General features: G+C 34.3%; 1 protein-coding gene across 1 annotated transcript in view; it reads right to left on the bottom strand.

Annotated features, from left to right (window-relative positions):
• Positions 1 to 8246: 8246 nt before the first annotated feature.
• LOC106055885 (regulating synaptic membrane exocytosis protein 2-like) overlaps positions 8247 to 22746 on the bottom strand; it is a 126684-nt gene continuing 112184 nt past the window's right edge. Inside the window, exons 18-26 of the mRNA XM_056015929.1 lie at positions 22178 to 22382; positions 19787 to 19926; positions 16840 to 17106; positions 15688 to 15817; positions 14357 to 14592; positions 12180 to 12318; positions 11577 to 11794; positions 10120 to 10259; positions 8247 to 9214 (exon numbers count right to left, since the gene is read on the bottom strand). Of these exons, the coding sequence (XP_055871904.1) occupies positions 8996 to 9214; positions 10120 to 10259; positions 11577 to 11794; positions 12180 to 12318; positions 14357 to 14592; positions 15688 to 15817; positions 16840 to 17106; positions 19787 to 19926; positions 22178 to 22382 (1694 nt within the window). The 3' untranslated portion in view covers positions 8247 to 8995. The remainder of the gene's footprint in view (positions 9215 to 10119; positions 10260 to 11576; positions 11795 to 12179; positions 12319 to 14356; positions 14593 to 15687; positions 15818 to 16839; positions 17107 to 19786; positions 19927 to 22177; positions 22383 to 22746) is intronic.

Raw genomic sequence — 22746 nt, 5'->3', positions numbered from 1 at the left:
TTGAAAAAACTAAATATAAAGAAGCATGAGTAATTTTCTAAAAAGTTATGGACTAATCGACCTGGCCAGTGAAATTTAGAACATTAAAACATATCTAGAAAGGAAAGAGACTAACTAGTCCACAGAGAACATGACTACAATTTGCTCACATAACTAGTTCAAGAAATTTTTAGATGTCAGGTGTTCATGGCATGTTTGATGGACCATATTTTATACAAACACACTCACAAAGATGTTTCCATAAAAAATTTAATATAAAGTAGGCTTAATTTGTTTTACTTGTTTCGGATGTTCCTTCAAAATTGAAGATGATTACAAAGCTTCCCCCAGGATGGCAGTGGCCAGGGCTCCAACCAGGGAACCATCAAAATGACAGCCCAGAGAGCATACCACATGATATGGCAGCCATCCATGTTATCATAACAATTCAGAAAACTGACTAGAAGAAAAAACAACAAACAAAAAAAGACAACTAAAACATTCTTGCTACAATAAAGTGTTGTGTGAAACTCTTGACCTTTTAAAGAGCATGTACAACGGTTTAAATTTTTAATCTATCCAACTCGAATGAGCTGCTCCCTCTAACTATGAAATGTACACACACAGGTAAAACTCCATTATTGTGTCAGAATTATATACAAGGCTGCTTCCAGCTGTTTTGCTCAACCAAACAACACTAGAACATACATGAAGTTATCACAGAGCAGATGAAACTTCACAAGGAGATGCTTTGATAACACTTTGATTGTGGGCTGTGCGTCCAGGGACACAAAACAAAATGAAAAAAAAACAAAACAAAACAATTTGCGTTCATACAAAATGAACAGAAGAGAGAAATCATGAATAGAAAACAAAACCAAACACTCACACATTTCAATCCTGACACACACATACATAGGCTTACTTTGTGAACCATGACAAGCAAGAAATGAGGCCAGAAACAGTTTCAATGATGAGCTCAAAGTACCCGCAGAGATCATTCAAAGATTCTTTTTTTTTCTAGAGGTAAGTTTAGACTTTTACTGCAAGCACTCTTATTTGGTCTTTTAATTTCTGTGTACTTGACCATTTTGAAGGACTTGTTAGTGATTTTGGGTCTTTGACTGAATTGATGTATCTATATAATTTCTGACACCAGTTAAGTTATTGCTTGATGCCTAGTACTATTCTACAGTTTAGGCTTTATTCATTCCACAGAGAGCAAAAGGACTGGGGGTTATTGCCCCTATTAAGAGGATAGGGTGTTTGTCCCTATTTAAGGGGAAGTAACCAACATCAATGTAACAATTTACTCTCAAGACTAAGTAATCTAACTATATTCAAACGAAGATCAATCTAATAAAAGTGTATAGTTTATTGATTATTATTATTTCCTAATACGTACAAGCTGCCTACAGATCACATAGAATTAGATTTGGGGCTTTGATAATCTATTTAATACCTTTGAACTATTGCACCATTTGAAGGCAATATCTTGACTACTGGGCACAGACTAGGACTTCTGCTAATTAAAGGGTCAAGGTGATCAAAGTGAGCATGACCATGAATCATAAACATTCCTGTAAGGCCAAAATATATTACAAAGAAAATGTGAAAGTAGAAACTGATAGGCATGCATTGACCTTTTCCCAGCTGTCTAAAGGAAAGAAATATCTAGAGTTAAAACAGACACAGAGTCTAGAGAACACAGAGCAGCTAGAACATCATACAATACATCTTGTAGGCATGGAAATAGTAGTTGCATAAGAGAGAAAAAAAATGGTGAAAGCTTGTCTTCTCAAATGGTTTGTTTTTGTTTTGACATGTTTGGGATGTTCCTTCCGAATTGAAGATTGTTACATCCGAGCCCAAACCTGGTGCAGGATGATGGAGGATGTCAGCCTAGTGGGCAGGGTTTTGAACCCAAGACCATTGAGACAAGCACACAAACAGGCAGCCATCCACTTCAGAAGGAGGTCAAAACTAAGACTTGTTTTTCTTTAGTTTGGAGGAGGGAGGTCACTCAAAAAAATCTCGACCACATTTTTAAAGCGAATGGTGTACATGAAAAATGATGGGACATTACTGAGTAACTACTGGGTCCAAACAGGACATCTCAGTGCTAGGGACTTGCAAGTTAGTTGGAAAGGAAGGCAAAGGGAGGTAACTATGATAAGGGTGAAAGAAAAGTGATGAAAAGGTGTGCTGTAATTAAGTACAAAATTGTAATTATGCTTTACGTCTGCTTCTCAAAGAAATGACGCAACAATACGTGTTGTCATACAACATTTGACTCCATTTTTTTCCCCCTCAACATTCAATCAAGGTTGTTTTTTTTTTTAAAAAAGGAAGAAAAACATTAAGAATGCAGTCATTTCATGGAATTGGTTGGTTTTAAGTAGCAAATGTCTTTTTACAAAAGCATTACTGAAAATAAAATGACATTATCAGCATAGTGAGAACATTTAAAGGGTTAAAAAAAAAAAAAAAGACCCAGTGTTCAAGTACATTGACTAATCTATGTGAATTATTTCTACCCGCTGAATCATCCAGTTAGTCACATCACAAGTACACAGGAAGGTGTAGCAAGAAGAGATGCAACAGATTCACATCATGCTTGTTATGTACACACAACAGGTACATAATATCAAGAAAAAAACTCTTGGAATAAATTGAGGATATTAATAATAGTAATAATAGTACACATGCTAAAGGTAGGTAGAATACTAAAATACATGGGAAAATGAACTTTAAAAAAAATATTATTATTTAAAAAAAAAAAAAGATATCTTCTCGGCTCCTACAAACATTCAATATTTATAAATATGTATTGATTAAGAATGTTTAAAAAAAAATGTATGTCTGACTACTGTAAGTAGACAGTGATAACACTTGACTATATAGCATAGAGAAAAAAAATGAGAGATGGAACTCACACCTGCAGCAAGATGAAAGAGGCATATATTTGTATGTACATGTTAACTACCCTTGTGGACAGCATTAGTTACAGACATGGGCAAACAAAAGAAGAATTTTCAGAAACACTAGTCTCTAAGTGTCTGGAAAAAAAAACAGCAACTTGCAGCTATAAAATAACTTGGATTTAAAGCTTAAGAAAAACTGGCAACAACAAAAACACTTTCCAGACTGGCAAATCAAAGATTGGAATGTACAAAACTCCTCTCTTTTTTTTTTTGTTGACTATTCATCACATAGGATTGTTGCCACAAATATACCACCATCTTCAATCATGATTGACTTACACACATGCGCACACACACACACTGAAGTAAAGAAATGACAAATAACTAGGCACCAGAGAAATGGTATCATTTCATAAATAAATTACAAGTAGAAAAATGGCTAATTATGCATTTCTAATAAATATATCAAGAATAACAAACAAACAAAAAAGCCTTCAAAAAAAATGTCTTCCTCTGATGACAGATAAAGTAATTAAGTCAGTTTAGAAATGATGAAAATACAAACCAGTTAACATTTGCATTGAATGTATACATCAATAATAAACTACTACAGCTATGCCTCAAGGCGTAATGATCAACCATACAAAAAATACACCAAATATTCTAATTAGAAAAAACATTGGCGCTTTTACAAATGAAAGAAAAGTTGAGAAAAATAGAATTTAAAAATGGCCAAAAGAAAAATAGTAAGGAACTGTCAAAGTGCCATAAACTGGCAGAAATAACATTTCTTTCACCTACGAATTACAGTACTCAAAGAAAGTAGCATTTTGAAAAAGTTTATCTCAGTATCAAAAATTTGAAAAAGTTTATATCAGCATCAAAGTTAGATACAAGTTTTTGTGTAATGAGGAAAAAATGAACATTGACTTCATTATAATATTCTGGATCTGATAACATGTCAATAAAGAGTAGCAAGTTTTGTTAGTTTTTTTTTACAATTTAATTATATATTTTTTTAGCTGCAAAAAAAAAAATTAAAAAAAATGAAATTGTTCTCCATAATCAAAGATGGAGCCCAATTTCAAAATAATGTTTTAAAAATTGTCGTAAAATGTGAGCTATTGGTAGACATGCAGTCAGCTAAATAAAAGGCAAATTGACAAGAAGTGAATCTTAGAGGTCTTAACCTGCGCTGCACTAATCCAATGAAGGGACTTGAAAACTATGTGGTTTTCTTTCTATATAATCCTAAATCAATAAGCAAGAAAAAAAATCAATACAAAATACAATCAATTCAATGCTCTGATAATATATTTCAGTTTTATTCGGTTAGTAGTTCAAAAATTTTTATTTAAGCAGTAGAAATATAGTTCTTTATGAGACAAAATAAAAAAACTGAACATTTTAAGTTCATGTCTTTACCGCATCAACCAGGTATACTTGACTCACAACTTATCAAGCAAATGTAATCACAGACAACTACACTTCTACAGACTAACTAATGAATAGGATACACTAGTCAATGTCATGTCAAATACATAGGACAAAGATCAACATGTTGACACAAAAAGCTGATTCAGTTCTCAATAAACAGTTGTGCAAGCTGATTCAGTTCTGTGCAGAGAAATGTTCAAAAGGCTACTCCTCAACATAAAAGACGGCTCTGAGTAAATGCATGGCTAAAATCTAAATCTCCAATAGCGATATGAATATTAAGAAGCAGCCCATTCTCTTAAATTGTCTAGCGGGTTCCGAGGGTCGGAGGGGAGGGAAGCATTGCTATGAAGTGAGACAGAAGACAAAATTGAAAAAAAAAACAAACAAAAAACAAATGAACAAAAAATCCACACAAAAGCTGCCTCTCTACAAGTGTTTTTTTTTTGTTTGCTCATATCACAGCCTTTTTGCTGGTACATGACTTGGGTCAAAAAGTACATGACTTGGGTCAAAAAGTACACGACTTGAATGACATAGTATATGACAGACAATACTGAGTACAAAAGGACATGTAGAGAAATTCTAAATGACGCCTCGAATACACTATCAAACATGACATAGAGATAGGAGGAGCGCTAAAGGAGACATGCCACTGAAATGTTTTAACCATCATGTTCTGATTTAGTTTCAAACTATTGAATCTGTATTTGATGTTGACATAGTGCATGGAGCAGACCACATTGAAGAAAGAACATGTCAAGCTTTTTATTTTCTTCATTTGAGTCCAAACAAACCGCGCTATATTTTGATGACATTACTTAAAAAACAAATGCCTTATTATTTCAAAGTTTCCTCAAAAATAAACATCTAACTATGTTTCAAATAATAAACAGTATACACTTAATCAACAGAAAATTTGTATTTTAACAGTAGTCATGATCTAAATTTAGTCAGTATTTGAGTTTGAGCAGCTGCTTGACTATTGAACATAACTTACTACTCTAGTCTGTTCTGTTTGACTAAAACAAGATTTATTCAACAAAGTGTCCACCTATTTTGTTTACTAACAACTTTCTGCAGTCTCTAGAACTATTACATCATCAATTTCTGTCCTGAAACGTAACAATTTGGCTTCTAGATTATTGCTATAGAAATATATTCTAACACTTGCATCATGTTTGTTATTTCACAAGGACAGTTCTTTTAGAAAAACACTTTTACTTCCAATCCAATATTGTCAATAGAATGACAAAGCAGAATCTGAGCCCCAGAACTTTGTGCTTAACTGATGATCAAAGTTTTTTTTTGTTTTACATGTTTGTAGGAGTTCCTGCAGATTATTACAAAACTCTTGAAAGGCAGTAAGGGATGGTGGCAGGTAGGGTTTGAACCCAGGACAAAAGAGACGACAGCCCAGAATGTATAACCACATGACCAGGCAGCCATCCGATTAAAAGTGTGACCAGCCAGTCAATGAACATCATTCCCAACTTTAAATACATATAAAACTTTTAAAAACCAAAAATGCTGAATTCTTGCTTGTACAAATTTCTTTTTGCATTAGCATCAGACTCAGAAGTGGTAACTCTTTAAGAGCAATCTAAATGTGCAATACTCAATAGAAACAACTTAATTGAATCAAATTATGAAACAACTTAAGGATGCATTTACAATACGAAAAAAGAAATTGTCAAGTATCTCTTGAGTCAATGAATACAGACATTGGGGAAGATTGCATTGTATTGGTAAGTGTCTACATTTCTATATAATCGTTAGTTTAGCTAATGAATGCTATATTACATATAAGGAACATGTTACGCAACTGTGACAAGTATTATTGCTAAGTCAGAATGTCAAGCACTAAATGAACAGAATTGAAGAGCCCAGACAGCGGAGGTAATGTTTCCCCTTGGCCTTTATTCAATGGCTTCAATATATAATCAAACTATTATACACTTCAGTATTAACATCTCACTATCCATTGAAACAGCAAGTAAAATGGTTTGTGTGGTGGAAAGTAGCCTTAGAGGATGGGCATAGGTGTTGAGATCTGTTTTCAAAATGATACATGTCTGAAGGTTTTTAATCTTTTAAAACAGTGGCCCTATATCCTTTTTTTCTTCGAAAAAAAAAAAAGCTACACCCTAAGGGGCTTAAGACTAAGAACTTATCAATAGAATCAATAATGAACCATAATGGCTTAACAAAAACAAATCCTTTTTAAACCTTGCTGTGAGAAAACCACAAGCCAACAAACATTGATAGAAGACATATCACCAATAGAAGACACATAACCAATCAAAGACATGTCACCAATAGTAGACATATCAATTGAAGACTCACCACTGATAGAAGATACATCCCCAATAGAAGACATACCACCAACAATAGAAGACACATCACCAAGAGAAAACATGTCACAGATACATCACAGATAGAAGATACATCACCAATAGAAAACATGTCACAGATAGAAGACACACCACCGATAGAAGACACACCACCGATAGAAGACACACCACCAATATTCTCACTGAGAACCTAGCTGACTCTTAGCATTAACTAATATTGAAAAATGTTCTCTTTATAATCCTAGATCACAAGTACTCTCTATTACACAATGTAATCAAAATTATTTTCCTTGATCAATCAACTTTTTTTACTGTACAAATATAGGTCTCCATATTTCTTGGGATGTTTAAAGTGCAGATCTCATTATTGACAACTACTCCCAAGAAGTGTATCATATAAAAACTACAACTCTCTGTCTCTAATCAACACTTGCAAGACCAGCATCAAGGATTCAGATTTATGCAACAATCTGGTCTTGGCTTAGACCAATGACCACTGGGTGTTTTGTTGTCATATCACACAGCATTAACCACTACTTAATACAAAATGATACTTTATACTGTGTAGTAATAGTGATGCCTCTAGCTTAAAGGACTACCTCAAAACAAACAAGTAAATATTTAAAAAATCACTTTAAAAAAAAAAAAAAAGCTTATCTAGGGGGAAAAGTTGTTTCCCTTTTCAAAATATCAACAAAATAATTAATTACCAATAGCTAATTGACTAATATGTAAATTTTTAAATTGATACATGTTTTGTTAGGTATAATAAATAATTGTTAAAGCTTCACTTGATCCAAGAATGATTATGGGAGAAATAACGTGTACAATTACCTAAGGGGATGAAACCCCAAATGTTTAAACATATCTCTGAATACTGAAGAATTAACTTCCCATGTCGGTATCAAACAAAAAATTTAATTATCAGAAATTTATTGACTACTTTTTTTCAATGATTCATGTATTGTCTTTGCCAATGAATAATTGTGCAAAGTTTCAACTTGATCTAAGATAGGGTGGGTGAAATATTGTAATCACACTTTTTAACCAGCAAAACAAACAGAGTGAGTTGATAAAAGCTTTGTAAAAAATCCAATAAAACCAACTTCTCCATTGTTTGACAGTTCCATGAATAGAAATAAAGAAATACTGCATTCTTGTAAAAACTCAATGCTAGTAATCTCATGAGGGAGACTAATCTAAGATTTAAATGAATGCTGGAATAGGCTACTATTAAACCATCAGATAGAAGTTAAGAATCAGTAAAAACTGTGTTCTAGCCAGCTTTTAAAAATCAGAAAAAAATGTGTTCTAGCCAGCTTTTAAAAATCAGAAAATAATTTGCATCAATCTCATTTGCTTTAGCACAATAGAGACCAAATTCGATCACAAAAAAACCAACTGTATTGTATTTAACATGCTGGCCATGCTGAACAACTTTTTGAGTCAGTGCCAAAGAAAATAATTTTAAAAAGTAATCATTTTTTAAGATAAAACCTTTTGATAGTCTGATCATTGCTGGATTCTGTTTTCCTTAAAGTTAGATTTATTACAAGTCAGTTAGGTTAGGTTTATTAAGTTAGTTATTACAAGTCTGTTTCTATATAAGCTACTTAAACCTATATAAAAATGAAAGCAATATCTGACTTTGAATGATATTAAAGGTTTATATTTCATATCAAAATAAGTAAACACAATGATAAGAGGCTAACAGACACTAGATGAAAAGAAAAATGTCCATAATTAAAAAAGTATGTTAAATATGTCAGCAGTAAAACACATTTTGGGTTTTGGTACATAAACCTACTCAAATGAGGTTTTCAAACCTAAACCTCTATCAACGAGTTCTGAGAGACTACAGAGATCTTACAAACTGTTAATCCTACTTGGAGAAATCAAACTAAATTGGCTATTTTGTTTTCTAAGCTATATATTAAGTAAACCACCCACAGTTGACCCATGAGTTTATTTTTTTTTACCAGCAACAGACAATGCACAATAATTTGATATTGATCAAGAAAACCCCAGAAAAACATAGTTTTGTCAAATATTTCATATTTAGGCCTTATCTTATATAATACAGACATTACTTAAAAAAAGAAGATGATTATGTCCTACGCGTCATGCCTTATAGTATAAAGTCTAAAATAAAGCTATCAGTTCTTTAAATTACACACATTTGTCTTATCAAGAGTACAAATAACATTTTCTATTCTATTTATCAAATAGATTCTAGAATTTAAAAAAATGGACAAAAAAAAAAAGCTATAGAGAAATTGAATTAAAAAAAATACATGGTAGCTATGTCCTCCCTAATAATGTTTCCAGCGAGGTGGTGGAGCCGAGCCCTGCCTGTGACAATCCTGTTGTAGATGAATGATGTCCGAAGAGGGATGATGTAGGAAAAAGTTTATACCATCCAATGACAATGTTGCTGAGGTCAAGGTCATCGAGTAAAATCTGAGCAACGCCCATAAAAACTTTTTTGTCCATCCTGCCATAATCTCCCCAAACTGTAACCTGGAAGGAGTTGACACATGATGATTAGAAGTTGACAAGTGATGATTAGACAGTCGACACATGATGATTAGACAGTCGACACGTGATGATTAGACAGTCGACACATGATGATTAGACAGTCGACAAGGAATGATTAGATAGCCAACAAGTAATGATTAGACAGTGGACAAGTAATGAGTAGACAGTAGACAAGTGATGATTAGACAATCAACAAACTGAACAATTTTTTTTTCAATGATCACTGAGAGAAAAGCTAATAGGTCAGACCTTGTGGGACAGATAATCTGCTTCTATGGCTGACAGTTAACTAAGGTGTCATGTGACCAGCACGACCCCCCTTAACTTTCCACCAATACATAACTAATGTTGGGTCAACTCAAAGGCATCCTAAAAGCCAAGCCCCAATAGCCAAGCTTTAACAAATGAAAATACTAGGTCTAAATGCTGCTCATCAGGTGACCATTTTAAGATATAAAACTTTAAAAAAAGAACAAATATGCAATTAGAACAGTCAGTTCTTCTAAAGAAATTAGTCCTATTTTATTAAACAAGGCAATCCAGGGAATGCAGAGCACTATTATTTGAAAACGATTTAAAAAAAAATTATTTTTGTTTTCTGGGAGGGGAGGAATACAATTTAGAAGAAGGGGAGATAAAACAAAGGTATTAAATTCAATGCTGTGCTATAAAGTTGTCCAATTCTCTGATTTTCAAATTCAAGGAACTTAAACTTTATAACAGCATTATATAAATAAATAGTATATATGTTTCCAGATTTTTTCCATAAGTCAAAATATTTACATTTAAACCATCATCCTAGGATTTCAATAGTAACTGATCATCTTAAAACAAAAAAAGTAATTTATTATAAGCATAAATAAACAAAGAATTTAAAAAATTCATACCTGCAATATTCTGTTGTGATAAGGCTCACTAAAAAACAACTGTTGTTGGTAAAGAGGATCTAATGTGCGTCTGGCGGTTGTGGTCTTTTGTTTTTCAACACAATGTTTGCCTTCAATCAGGTACACTTTAACATAGGGAGCTAGGACAGAGAGAGAAACATAACTAGTTTAACATAGGGAGCTAGGACACAGAGAGAGAAATATAACTAGTTTAACATAGGGAGCTAGGACACAGAGAGACATAACTAGTTTAACATAGGGAGCTAGGACACAGAGAGACATAACTAGTTAAGCATAGGGTGCTAGGACAGAGAGAGACATAACTAGTTAAACATAGAGAGCTAGGACAGAGAGAGACATAACTAGTTAAACATAGAGAGCTTAAACACAGAGAGACATAACTAGTTTAACATAGGGAGCTAGGACACAGAGAGACATAACTAGTTAAGCATAGGGAGCTAGGACAGAGAGAGACATAACTAGTTAAGCATAGGGAGCTAGGACAGAGAGAGACATAACTAGTTAAACATAGAGAGCTAGGACACAGAGAGACATAACTAGTTTAACATAGAGAGCTTAAACACAGAGAGACATAACTAGTTAAACATAGAGAGCTAGGACAGAGAGAGACATAACTAGTTAAGCATAGGGAGCTAGGACAGAGAGAGACATAACTAGTTAAACATAGAGAGCTAGGACAGAGAGAGACATAACTAGTTAAACATAGAGAGCTAGGACAGAGAGAGACATAACTAGTTAAACATAGAGAGCTTAAACACAGAGAGACATAACTAGTTTAACATAGGGAGCTAGGACACAGAGAGACATAACTAGTTTAACATAGGGAGCTAGGACACAGAGAGAAATATAATGTTTAGCATAGGGAGCTAGGACACAGAGAGAGAAATATAACTAGTTTAACATAGGGAGCTAGGACAGAGAGAGAGAGAATAAGTAAACAAGAGTAAGCATTCTTGTTTGTATTTTATTATGCATCTTTAGTTTGATTTGTTTCATGCATGTATTATAGTTTGTTTTAAGACTTTTATATAAAAAATATATAAAAAATACCTTCCCATTACAGTATAAATGTTTACAATGCTTAATTGATTTATAACAAAACACAATAACATTCTGTTATAAACATTATATTAAATTAGTACATTTTAAAAATAATCACAACTATACCCTTTAGACTAGCGTTTCCCAAACTTTTTCATTAACTTTGCACATTCTAAGTATTTATCAGAATTTTTTTGCTTATTTTTAGAGAGATTAATTCAGGTGGTGGCCAACTGGTTAATTATTCCGGTAGTTTGTGGAACACCTATTCAAGTCTCGCGGAACACTAGGGTTCTGAGGAACACTGTTTGGGAAACACTGCTTTAGACAGATAAGCTCAACAATATGGAAACATAAGTAGACCAGCGGCTAATTCAGAAAATCAGAAAGTTTACCTGGTAAAACTCTTGCACCAGGTTTTGACATAAGTCCACGAGCTCGTATAACTTCCACTTCAAGGTGACCTTTGCGGTCATAAAGGCCAAGTTGGATTTCCCCAAGGCAAGGCGCTCCTAAAACTTGGCGACCAACTAACTGTGAAGGCCCTAGTCCATCCACAAACTCACCAAACTGACCCTCAGGGCCCAGCCGCATGCCAGTTGGAAGCCAAAGCCTACAAAATAGAGGGAAAAAAATTAACTCATGGTCAAATTAAAAAAAATATTTCTTTAAAAAGGTTCAGAGACCCATTAACAAAACTAAAGTGCATAGCACAAATATAAATGGCTGCCTGCCTGACTAAGTGCTTTAGGCAGGCTGCCTGACTGTGCTATGTGCTTTAGACAGGCTGCCTGTGTTTTGGACTGGCAAAAAAATCTAATCTTAATTATAATCTGACTACTAAAGAACCAGTCATTTAAAATATCTTTTTTTGAGTGCTTTTTAAAAGAATATTTAGTCAAGTGCCATTGTTTTATAAGAGCTTAAAATAAACTCCCTTGGCTGAAAAAAAATAAATTTAAGTCGATATATAACAGCCATGACTGTGTCCTACTTACACGCTGGATGAGTCACTGCTTATACTGCCTATACTGCCATCTGTCGAGTCTTTGCTTGCCTGCTTGGACATTCCCCCTCGCAGATCTACAGGCCCTATCTCTTCACTGCGCTGGAACGAGCTGCGTTTTTTACCCCCTCCTGTTAGTCGACGAAAGAAAAAGAACAACAAAAAAAAGGGCTGCTATTTGAAAGTTACACAATTTGTTACAGCACAGCTATGGTAGTGTGACTCCCTACTTCAGCTTTTATTTACACACATTGTAATCACATTATCACTTCAACTTGATGGATTCTTTCCTTTATACATTATCAGAACTATTTAAGTTATTCAACAAATGTCAAAGTTTAAAAAAAAAAGAAAAGATATATTGGTGTGTTACTGGAATGACATAGGATCAGATGAAGAAAGCTGCTCAAAACCGAGTTCGGTGGAGAGATGTGATTGCGGCCCTATGCTCTTCCCAGTAAAATAAATATGCATTCTTCGCTAGTGGTCTCTGTACTCCTATTGAAAGCTGAGGCTGAAGAATTCAAACCTTTGAGAGTAAATGCTACAGAAAAATGCTGGGAAAAGAAGACTAATAAGTTTGTACTTTTATAAGTCAACACTCTGGCTAACAATAAAAAAATTGGAAGAACTCCTAAATATTGTAAAGAGACAAAAGCTGAGCTGGTTTGGTCATATTGTAAGACATGACTCACTGTCTAAAGTCATCCTTCAAGACACAGTGGAGGGAGCATGAAGAAAGGGTCGTCCAAAGAAAAGCTGGCGGACTATGTAAAAGAATGGACCGACGTCTCCCTTGATATTTTGCTAAGAACAGCTGGTGCCCGGGAAAAGTGGTGGGGTTCGGTGTTGCAATTAGCCACAAAACACTTATGACGAAAGTCAAGGAACAGATGAGATGATCTATGTAGGTTTTTTAGGGAGTGCATTTATAAGTATTCTAAGTTAATCAACTAAAGGTAAGAGCACAAGTCTCTTAACTTGAAGCTTTTGGTAATTATCTTATTACATTCATAACTGTTGGCAGCACACACAGAAGAAAGAAAAACTATAAAAACACATTTGTGATGAGTGAATGCTAAGTTTTCAAATAAAATTTAAAAAAAAACAACATAAGCAAACATTCTCCATCTAATTGAAATCAAATTCTGTTATTGAGAGTATCAGAACATGTAACACCAGATAGTAACACTCTAGCTGTCTCCTCACATTTGCATCTAAGAATAACATTCAGAAAATGAGTTTTGAAAAAAAAAAAAGTTTATGCTTTCATCGCTTTTTTTTTAAAAAAGAATTTCAAACATTAAAAAAATTACAACTACATGCAAAAGTTTGACCCAATGGACTGAGAGGACCAATATGTTTGAAATGGTAAGGACTAGTCTTAAATGTGTCTTGTAAACAGACATGGGGTAAACTATCATTTTGTTTGGAAGTTCATTATTTATATAGACTTTTCTATTTATAAACTATGAAAAAATTATGTATTTTGAATATGCCCTATTTTAAAACTGGAAAAATATTATTATTTTTGCATATGCCCTATTTTAAAACTGAATCATCCACATCAATAAACAAACAAAAAAAATGCTTTTGCTTTAATCTTTTATAATTTTCTATTTTTGTTAAATTATTTTTTTTTTTTTTTTTACGATTTTGTTCAATTTTATAGAATTTTAAGTAAATAAAAAATGAAGTTATGTCCCTTGTTCAAATCTATTTGTATTTTTGCTTGTATGTTAAAGTTTCTATTCTTAGTTGGTCAGCAATTAAAAAAAGGAAACTTGTGCAGCAACTTTTAAATAGCTGAACTACAACAATAACATTTACAACTTAATTTTTAAAATAATTTGTTGACATAAAAAAAATCCAGACTCCACCAAGTCCATTGAATCAAAGAGAGTCTGTAATGCGTCCGATTATCTTCAAGTAATAAATAAAAAGCTATTGTAGACAAATATCTACATAACAACGAAAGCCTTAGAACAAAGTAAACTAATTCATCTCAGCATCTAAGGCAATAGTTTCATTTTTTTTTTGCAACAATTGAAATTCTTCCTTACTAATAAGTTAAATTATTTTTAATTTTAGCTTTAATCTTTTTTTTTTCTCAACAAGATTTAATCGTTCCTCAAATGAGTTTTATTATGTAGATATATGTATATACACCTGCCAACTGTGAAGCACTGCTACTACGTCTATTCAGGCCTACTAGTGCTGCCATTTTGTGCCCTATGCTGGGTCTCCTTTTCCTACCCTCAGTCACACTGGTGGTCACAGCCGAATCAGAGACACTGCCATCATTCTGATCAAACCCTTGACTGTCACTGGCTGAGCTTTTGCTGACAGCCTGCTGCCTCCTTTGGGGTATGGTTGTCCGGCTCTCCATTTTGGAAGCAAATTCACTGATGAAAAAAATGAGACAAAGAAATTTCTAACCTCTTGATTACATTGATTGTTCTTACTAATAAATGTTTGACTTATTTTGATTGCCAGCATTTAGAGCCTAATGATAATGGCTGCTGATCATGTAGAATATACTTTTGGACTGTCATAATTGTTTGATTACTGTTTGCCATCCCTGGGTAACATCTTGCAGCTAGTAATGTTTGAGTTAGGATGTAATGTTTGAGTTAGGATGTAATGTTTGAGTTAGGATGTAATGTTTGAGTTAGGATGTAATGTTTGAGTTTCAAATTTTATAAAACAAAAAAAAAAAACCATAAAGTAGTTAAGTAAAGTCAATGGAAAACTTTCCATTGAAGCATAAAAGACCTTAATCCTGGTGAAGACTGGGATTTTAAATTTCAGGATCTTTAGGGAGCCTCTGAGCTCTAATGAGTAGCTGACATTAGTTTGGAAAAAGTAAAGGCTGTATTGCGTTATGATAGCCACAAGACAGCTTTGTTAACCATAGGCCACAGAAACAGAAGACCTTCATATAATGTACCCTATAGATTGCAAGGTATGAAAGTGGGAACTTTACAAGTCTCCACAAGGACTGAAAACCTGAACCCTCTGCTCTATCACTTTAAACCACTCAGTGGTGCAGTGGTAAATACACAATTTTTTCTAAACAGCCATGAAAGAAACTGCTATTCATAAAGATGGTAAGGTTTGAGTTTAACACCCAATACAAGCTCTTTTGTATTACTCCAATCTCCATACTGATCACTTTGGCTTTCAGTAAACAAGAATATGAAGTCTATTGCTTTAATAGATCACAACAAAACTTATATGAAGTGTAATTGTATATCAATTAGTTTGGGTCAGTCATGTGATTCAATTTGTTACAGATCTAGACTAGAGAAATAACATGTAATAACTTTTAACCAAACAGACAGATATACAGAGAGAGTTATTGACAGCTTTGTAAAAACAGACACAAACTTCACATGTAATGTTTCATAGAAATTGTGATATGAATTTATCTTTTGTGTACTTAAAATGTATTTTTTAGGTGCACTTGTGTAATAAGCAAGAACATAAGACAAATTTACCTGAGTTTTCTCCTGGGTCTCTCTGATTGGGTGGACCTGACGCTGATTGTGCTAACCTTGCTGACCTCAGACATATCACTGGTTTCTGACACATCACTTGCAACATCATCCGACATGTCAGGACTGAATTCTAAAGTTTTACAAAAAGAAAAAATGGTGAAGAAATATAAAAATAAAGACTTTGGTACCTACAGTAATAACATTATTTACAAATTTAAAAAAATGATTTTCTATATTAAATATTATTTAATAATATATAACAGTAATTTGTCATTTAAAATGTAAAAAAAAAATGAAATGTGGACTTAAATTATAAGGCCATAACATAATATTGCCAATACTTAAAAAGGATTTAGTATCAAGAGCAAAAAAAATAGTACAAAAGAATAAAAACCTGATGCATCAAGAAATGGACCGCCATTACTTAAATTGAAACTTTTTAAAAAAGACTATATATAGAAATGGAAGACCTAAAAGTGACTTGTGATTTACCTTGTCTAGGGGACAATTAAATGTGAACTGGCTACAGCAAAAAAACTCTTTTTCATGTAAATTTGTTATTTCATAAATAATAAAATAGTGGATGAAAAGATTTATTTATCTATTTAATATTACTATCATAATAGTCCAAACTCTTAAGAGACCTCACCCCTGAACTAAAGAAAAACTAAAGAGCTGGATTCAACTATTAGCTAATGATTTAATTGTGAGTAGCAGGTCTTGGATTTTCAATAAACAATGCTAAGTGATAGAAGAAAATATTGTGCCTAAGACCTTCATACCTCAATGCTTTGAAGCATTTAGTTTTCATTTTTGTATAAACGTTAAGTCAAAAGACATATCAACATAAATTTTCGCCCTTTCAGATCTTGTAATGTATAGGGGCAGATAATGGAAAGATCATCTGTTTCTGTGGCCCACAGTTAACGAGGGTGTCGTGTGGCCAGCACAACCACCAACCACCTTTCTCCAACAAATGTCAGGTACCCATTATAACTGGGTGCACTCAGAAGTGCCCAAAGATCCCATAATATAAAATCCCAGTCTTTACCTGGATTTGAACGTGGGACCCCCAGTTTGAAAGTCAAGTGCTTTAACCACTCAGTCACCATACTGACATATATATAAACTTTTGTGACATCGATGATTTACCTTTATGTCTTCTAGATCTATGGTGGGCCCTCTCTGTGTCCCGTCCTCTCTCATAGTTACGCTCCAACGCTCTTTCACGCATTCTCTCTACCCTGTCATGTGAGATGCTACGATCATGTCCCCTGTCTCCCAAGTCACCATGGCGATCACGGCGTCTGGTAGACCTGGAATCACCCTCTGGGTGCATGAGCGGTGTCCCCTGCCCTTGTTGCGCCAGCTTCATTTTCATCTTCATAATTCTTGCTCTTTCTTCGAGGTCTTGCGTCACTGAGAAAGTAACAAAGAAACAAATAAGATTTATCTCAATGAATACCAGAGTGCATTTTCTAAGATTCTACAGCAACAATAAACAAAATTAAAGCATAAGAAAGAGGCAGGAAAGCCACATAATAAACAAATGTTTGAGAGTTTACAAAATACATTTAATGGTAAAGAATGTCTTCCCTAACATATTGTTATAAGCCTGGTGGTGGCACAGATGGGGGTAGTGGTGTGTGTGTGTAGTCAGCCGACGCAAATCGCCCCAGGCCAGCGCTAGACGAGCGGTCAAGCGGTCAACTGTGACGAGTTACGACGGTCGGCCGAGACGAGTGTCAACATGATGGTTTGGGAAGGATCAACGTCGTGAACAGAGCTCAGGAGTGTCACGAGGGATGTAGTCATCTGACCACCCAGAATGGTCGAGCGACGTTCTGTCCGGTTCTAGAAGGCCAGCAGGGACCCTATATAAAGAGCGAATTTATCATAGACCAGTCAGTCACAACTTCCCGATGTACAGTTCGCTACAACGGCTCAGTACAAGTCCGAGGCGAGACAGAGAGACCAGTGCAAGAGTTGATACGGCGGAGAGATATTTGTACAGTCTTGTGTTACGTGCTGCCAATTGTACAGTATTGGCTGTTATTTATTGACATTAAACTATTACGTTATTTTGAAGCCCAGAGTTGTCAAGTTCTTTAAGTTGGTGGTGTCGTTTGGTGCAATTTGCAGTGAGCCAGGATAGGGAGATTTGTAACAATATCATGTGTTTTAACTCTTTAAAGTAAAATGTAGTTTAAAAAATGCATGTCTTGTCATGCTATGTTTAATTTCTAGGAAAAAGTTTGTACCCAATAAGGAAGGACTCTTTCCCAAACATATATTTTTTTATTCTCAATACCAGAAAGTTTTTAAATAGTAATACCAGAAATAGTTTTTAAATAGTAATACCAGAAATAGTTTTTAAATAGTAATACCAGAAATAGTTATTAACAGTAATACCAGAAAGGTTTTAATAGTAATACCAGAAAGGTTTTAATAGTAATACCAGAAAGGTTTTAATAGTAATACCAGAAAGGTTTTAATAGTAATACCAGAAATAGTTATTAACAGTAATACCAGAAAGGTTTTAATAGTAATACCAGAAATAGTTATTAACAGTAATACCAGAAAGGTTTTAATAGTAATACCAGAAATAGTTATTAACAGTAATACCAGAAAGGTTTTAACAGTAATACCAGAAATAGTTATTAACAGTAATACCAGAAATAGTTATTAACAGTAATACCAGAAATAGTTATTAACAGTAATACCAGAAAGGTTTTAATAGGTTTCGTTAACATAACATAGAGGAACATATCACATGATCAAATATTCATGGGCAAAGAAATTGACTAAAAGCGATGATTGTAATTAAGTATAACAGTAAATGTTGATTTATCACAGCTCCAGTTGTTTTGTAATACTGACAAGGCTGACCATCACAGCTCCAGTTGTTTTGTAATACTTTAAAGGCTGACCATCGCAGCTCCTGTTGTTTTGTAATACTGACAAGGCAGACCATCACAGCCCCTGTTGTTTTGTAATACTGACAAGGCTGACCATCCCAGCTCCTGTTGTTTTGTAATACTGACAAGGCTGACCATCACAGCTCCTGTTGTTTTGTAATACTGACAAGGCTGACCATCACAGCTCCAGTTGTTTTTGTAATATTGACAGGGCTGACCATCACAGCTCCAGTTGTTTTTGTAATATTGACAGCGCTGACCATCACAGCTCCAGTTGTTTTGTAATACTGACAGGGCTGACCATCACAGCACCAGTTGTTTTGTAATACTGAAAAGGCTGACCATCGCAGCTCCAGTTGTATTGTAATACTTACAAAGCTGACCATCGCAGTTTATGTTCTGGCCAGTAATGCTTGCTGAACATTTTTTCATTGTACTTAAATCAAATTGAATTTATAAGCACCTTATTCTAAAAGAAAACTTTCTATCAAATATGTTATGGTGAAACAAATGAATAATTCCTTTCAGAACAGATAAGCAGAATGTAATAAAAGTCTGGATTCAAACAAGACTTAATTTTAAATCAGTATTCAAAGGAAAGGTCCATTGCCCAGCAATAGGTGTCCGTGTGATTGTAAATAATTCCAAGTTTGACTACCAGCTTTTGCATTTCTGCTAAATTAAGTAACATTTTTTTTAAAACCAAGATGACATTAATTTATTTAAATTATGTAGAATATAGAGGCCAGCCTTTAAAATGGGGCATAGTGGATGAGTGGCAGAGTGCTTAGCTTTTGAGCGAAGGGAGTATCAGGTTCAAATCTTGGTGAATACTGGTATTTTGAATTTGGGATTGTTTGGACGTACCTGAATCAAGCAAACTCTTATTGGTAGCTGACATGAGTTGGGGAATGTAAAGGCAGTTGGTTGTTATGCTGGCCACATGACACCCTCATTAGCCATCCGCCATCTAAATAGATGACTTTACATTATAGATTGCAAGGTCTGAAATGGGTACTTTCCTTTTTTTTTTAAACTGTTAAAATAAATGAATCAAACAGTATTGGCCAGTTATAATAAGATGATGATGATAAGAAATTTTGAGATTATTGTATTCTATTAAATTAATCAGAAATATCAAAAGCCTGTATTCTTCACAACACAAGGGCTAACAAACATACCTCTGTCCCTGCTGGCTTTCTGAGCTTCTAGTGGTATGGCGGGAAGCTGTCTCTTCTTAGGTGAGGGGGTGCTGGAGGGAGTTCCTCCCAGGGATCTGGATGATGAGGGTGGGAATGACCGAGGAGATGTGCCAAGTTGTCTGGGGGTGAAAAAAATATCTTTATATTATTTTCTTACCATTTGGCACGGTATCAATTTATTTTTAAAGTTGTTATGATAACATAATAATGAGTCAAAGTAAAATATGATGTTTGCATCTATGTATATAGGCCTAATCATGGCCACATTTTTATATGCTAGTGAGTCATGGACACTGACTGCAGAGCTAGTGAGGAGGATCCTAGCAATGAAACGGTATCAATTTATTTTTAAAGTTGTTATGATAACATAATAATGAGTCAAAGTAAAATATGATGTTTGCATCTATGTATATAGGCCTAATCATGGCCACATTTTTATATGCTAGTGAGTCATGGACGCTGACTGCAGAGCTAGTGAGGAGGATCCTAGCAATGGAACTGAAATGCTACAGAAGGATTCTAGGTATTACATTCAAAGACCGCATCACAAGCCAAGAGATTAGAGACAGGGTTGCTGCAGCGATTGGACCCTATGATGACCTGCTAACTACTGTAAAAAAACGCAAGCTAAAAATCTATGGCCATATTACAAGATTCTTGGGGGCTCGCAAAGATCTTCCTTCAGGGAACAGTACCAGGAAAAAAAGGAAGAAGAGGCAGACAGAGAAAGCGATGGGAGGACAACATAAAAAAATGAAAGCGGTCCAACTAAGGCAAAAGAGGAATGGAGAAAGATGGTCAATGAATCTTGCATGGTGCCCCAACAGTCCAACACACTAAGGGATAGGTAAAGGCAGAGCTTTTTTTTTGTGACAGTACGCACTGGTATGAAATACTGGCACCTTTTTCAATGTGGGGAAAAAATTATTACTTTTCTTGTATTTCTATTATTAATTTATTAGTAATTAAAAGTCAGGCAATACATCACTGAGTACGGGTACCTAATCACTGAGTACGGGCACCTAATCACTGAGTACGAGCACCTAATCACTGAGTACGGGCACCTAATCACTGAGTACGGGCACCTAATCACTGAGTACCGGCACCTAATCACTGAGTACGGGCACCTAATCACTGAGTACCTGCACCTATTTTTTTTTACAAAAAAAGCACTGGATAAAGGTAAATATAATCAAGTCTAGAGCTAGCTGTAATTATGTATAGGCTGTGTAGCTACTTGGCTACCAAATAAGTGCTCTTGGGATTGAATTAGTACGTAGACCAATAATATTTAATTCAGATAGAGATTGACTGGAGCTGAATTCTGTTTGCTAAGTGCACAAAAGAAGCAATGAAACCTCTCGAATACTGGCTTTCCCACATGTCCCAAAGGTGAAGATTATCAAATGGTAGAACTAGCTGTGATCCATAGATTTCAGACTGTGTCCAACATTATTATAGAAAATAATGGATAGAATTACTTTCGTAACACTCTAGAAAGTGATTCAGAGAAAAGGATTTGTCAAGAGACCTTTTATCAATAATTATCATATTTTCTTTTCACTTAGACACTACTTTTGTGCACAGGTCATTGACAATGACAGAAAGTTTGACACAAACTAATTCTAAAGACATAGTATAGTTTTATGAAAACAATTTTTTTTCTCTTTGCAAGCAGACTTAGAATAAAAGAAAGTGAAACATTTAATTAAAAGTTATTTACTTGATAATAAGACTCCATTTATCAAAATGGTGTGTCACATTTAAAAGACTTTTCTGAGTGAATTTAAATCAAATGACTTCAAAGTTGGGTCAAGTCATCATGCTATTGACTTTCAAAATGATTGGCTCTCAATGAAATGACATAAATCTTGATTTTCTGATTTTTTTCACTGAATCTACCCAGTCCTCATGATATTTAAAATTACTGAGGGTTAGCAAATGTTGTTGAGCTCTAAGTCAAGCAAAATTCATTAGTTGTAAAAAAACAACTATTTGTCTTCAGACTGTATAAAAGGAAAAAAAAACATCATTAGAGCAATAGTCTTTGTTTACACTAAGCAAAAAGCTTTGAGTGTAGAGGCATTTCATATATTAGATTTCAGTATTCACAATGATGTTGGGACTATCTCAAATTTGTTTTCATGTTAGATGTGAAATTTAAAAGCCTTGTCATAGGAGAACTATTGCTCATCTTATAGCTATGAGATGAAAGCGTGGGCATTAGCTATGGTCAGAAAGTTGCTACCCACTCAGCTATTTCTCTCTATCCCTTTGCATAGAAATCATTTGATAAGGAATTTTAGTTAAACGCATATACTGTTTGTTGAACATCAACATCAATCCTACCCTAACTACTGTTACAAGTACCTCATATCAGGGGGAGACAGTGACCTGGAGGCATCCATCATGTGCATGTGAGCTGGTGATCTTGATCGGGACCTGGAATTCTTTGCAGATCCTTCTCGAGAAGGTGATCTTGACCTCTGACCAGCTCCACCCAGGTCTGGGACTTCCAGTTTATCTGCTGCTGACTGGTGGCGCTGTCTGGTACTGAGTTCATCCCTGGCCACAACTGAAATTAGACAAATTAGTTTATAGATATATAATATATGGCAAAAATAATTTTTACCTCAATGCACATAGAAAACAAAAAAAAGGACATTTTAAAAAATTATTACAGAATTAAAATATTTTCATAAGTTATATGGAATAAAGATTCTTTCCAATATTTTACACACATTAAAATAAACAATAAAAAATTTTCCAAATGTTGTGTGCCTTTCTTAAACATTTGTATAAAATAAAGTACTACTATGAAACAGGATTCAGCATTTTATTTAAGAATTTTAACAAACATTGAAGAAAAATGTATTGTTAATTAAATAATTTTTGCATAAATTCTCCTATAATTGTTAGAATGTACACAAAAAGCAAGT

This window comes from Biomphalaria glabrata, chromosome 17 (genome assembly GCF_947242115.1).
Source record: "Biomphalaria glabrata chromosome 17, xgBioGlab47.1, whole genome shotgun sequence".
NCBI classification, from domain to species: domain Eukaryota; kingdom Metazoa; phylum Mollusca; class Gastropoda; family Planorbidae; genus Biomphalaria; species Biomphalaria glabrata.
This window is presented reverse-complemented; position numbering and strand designations above follow the sequence as displayed.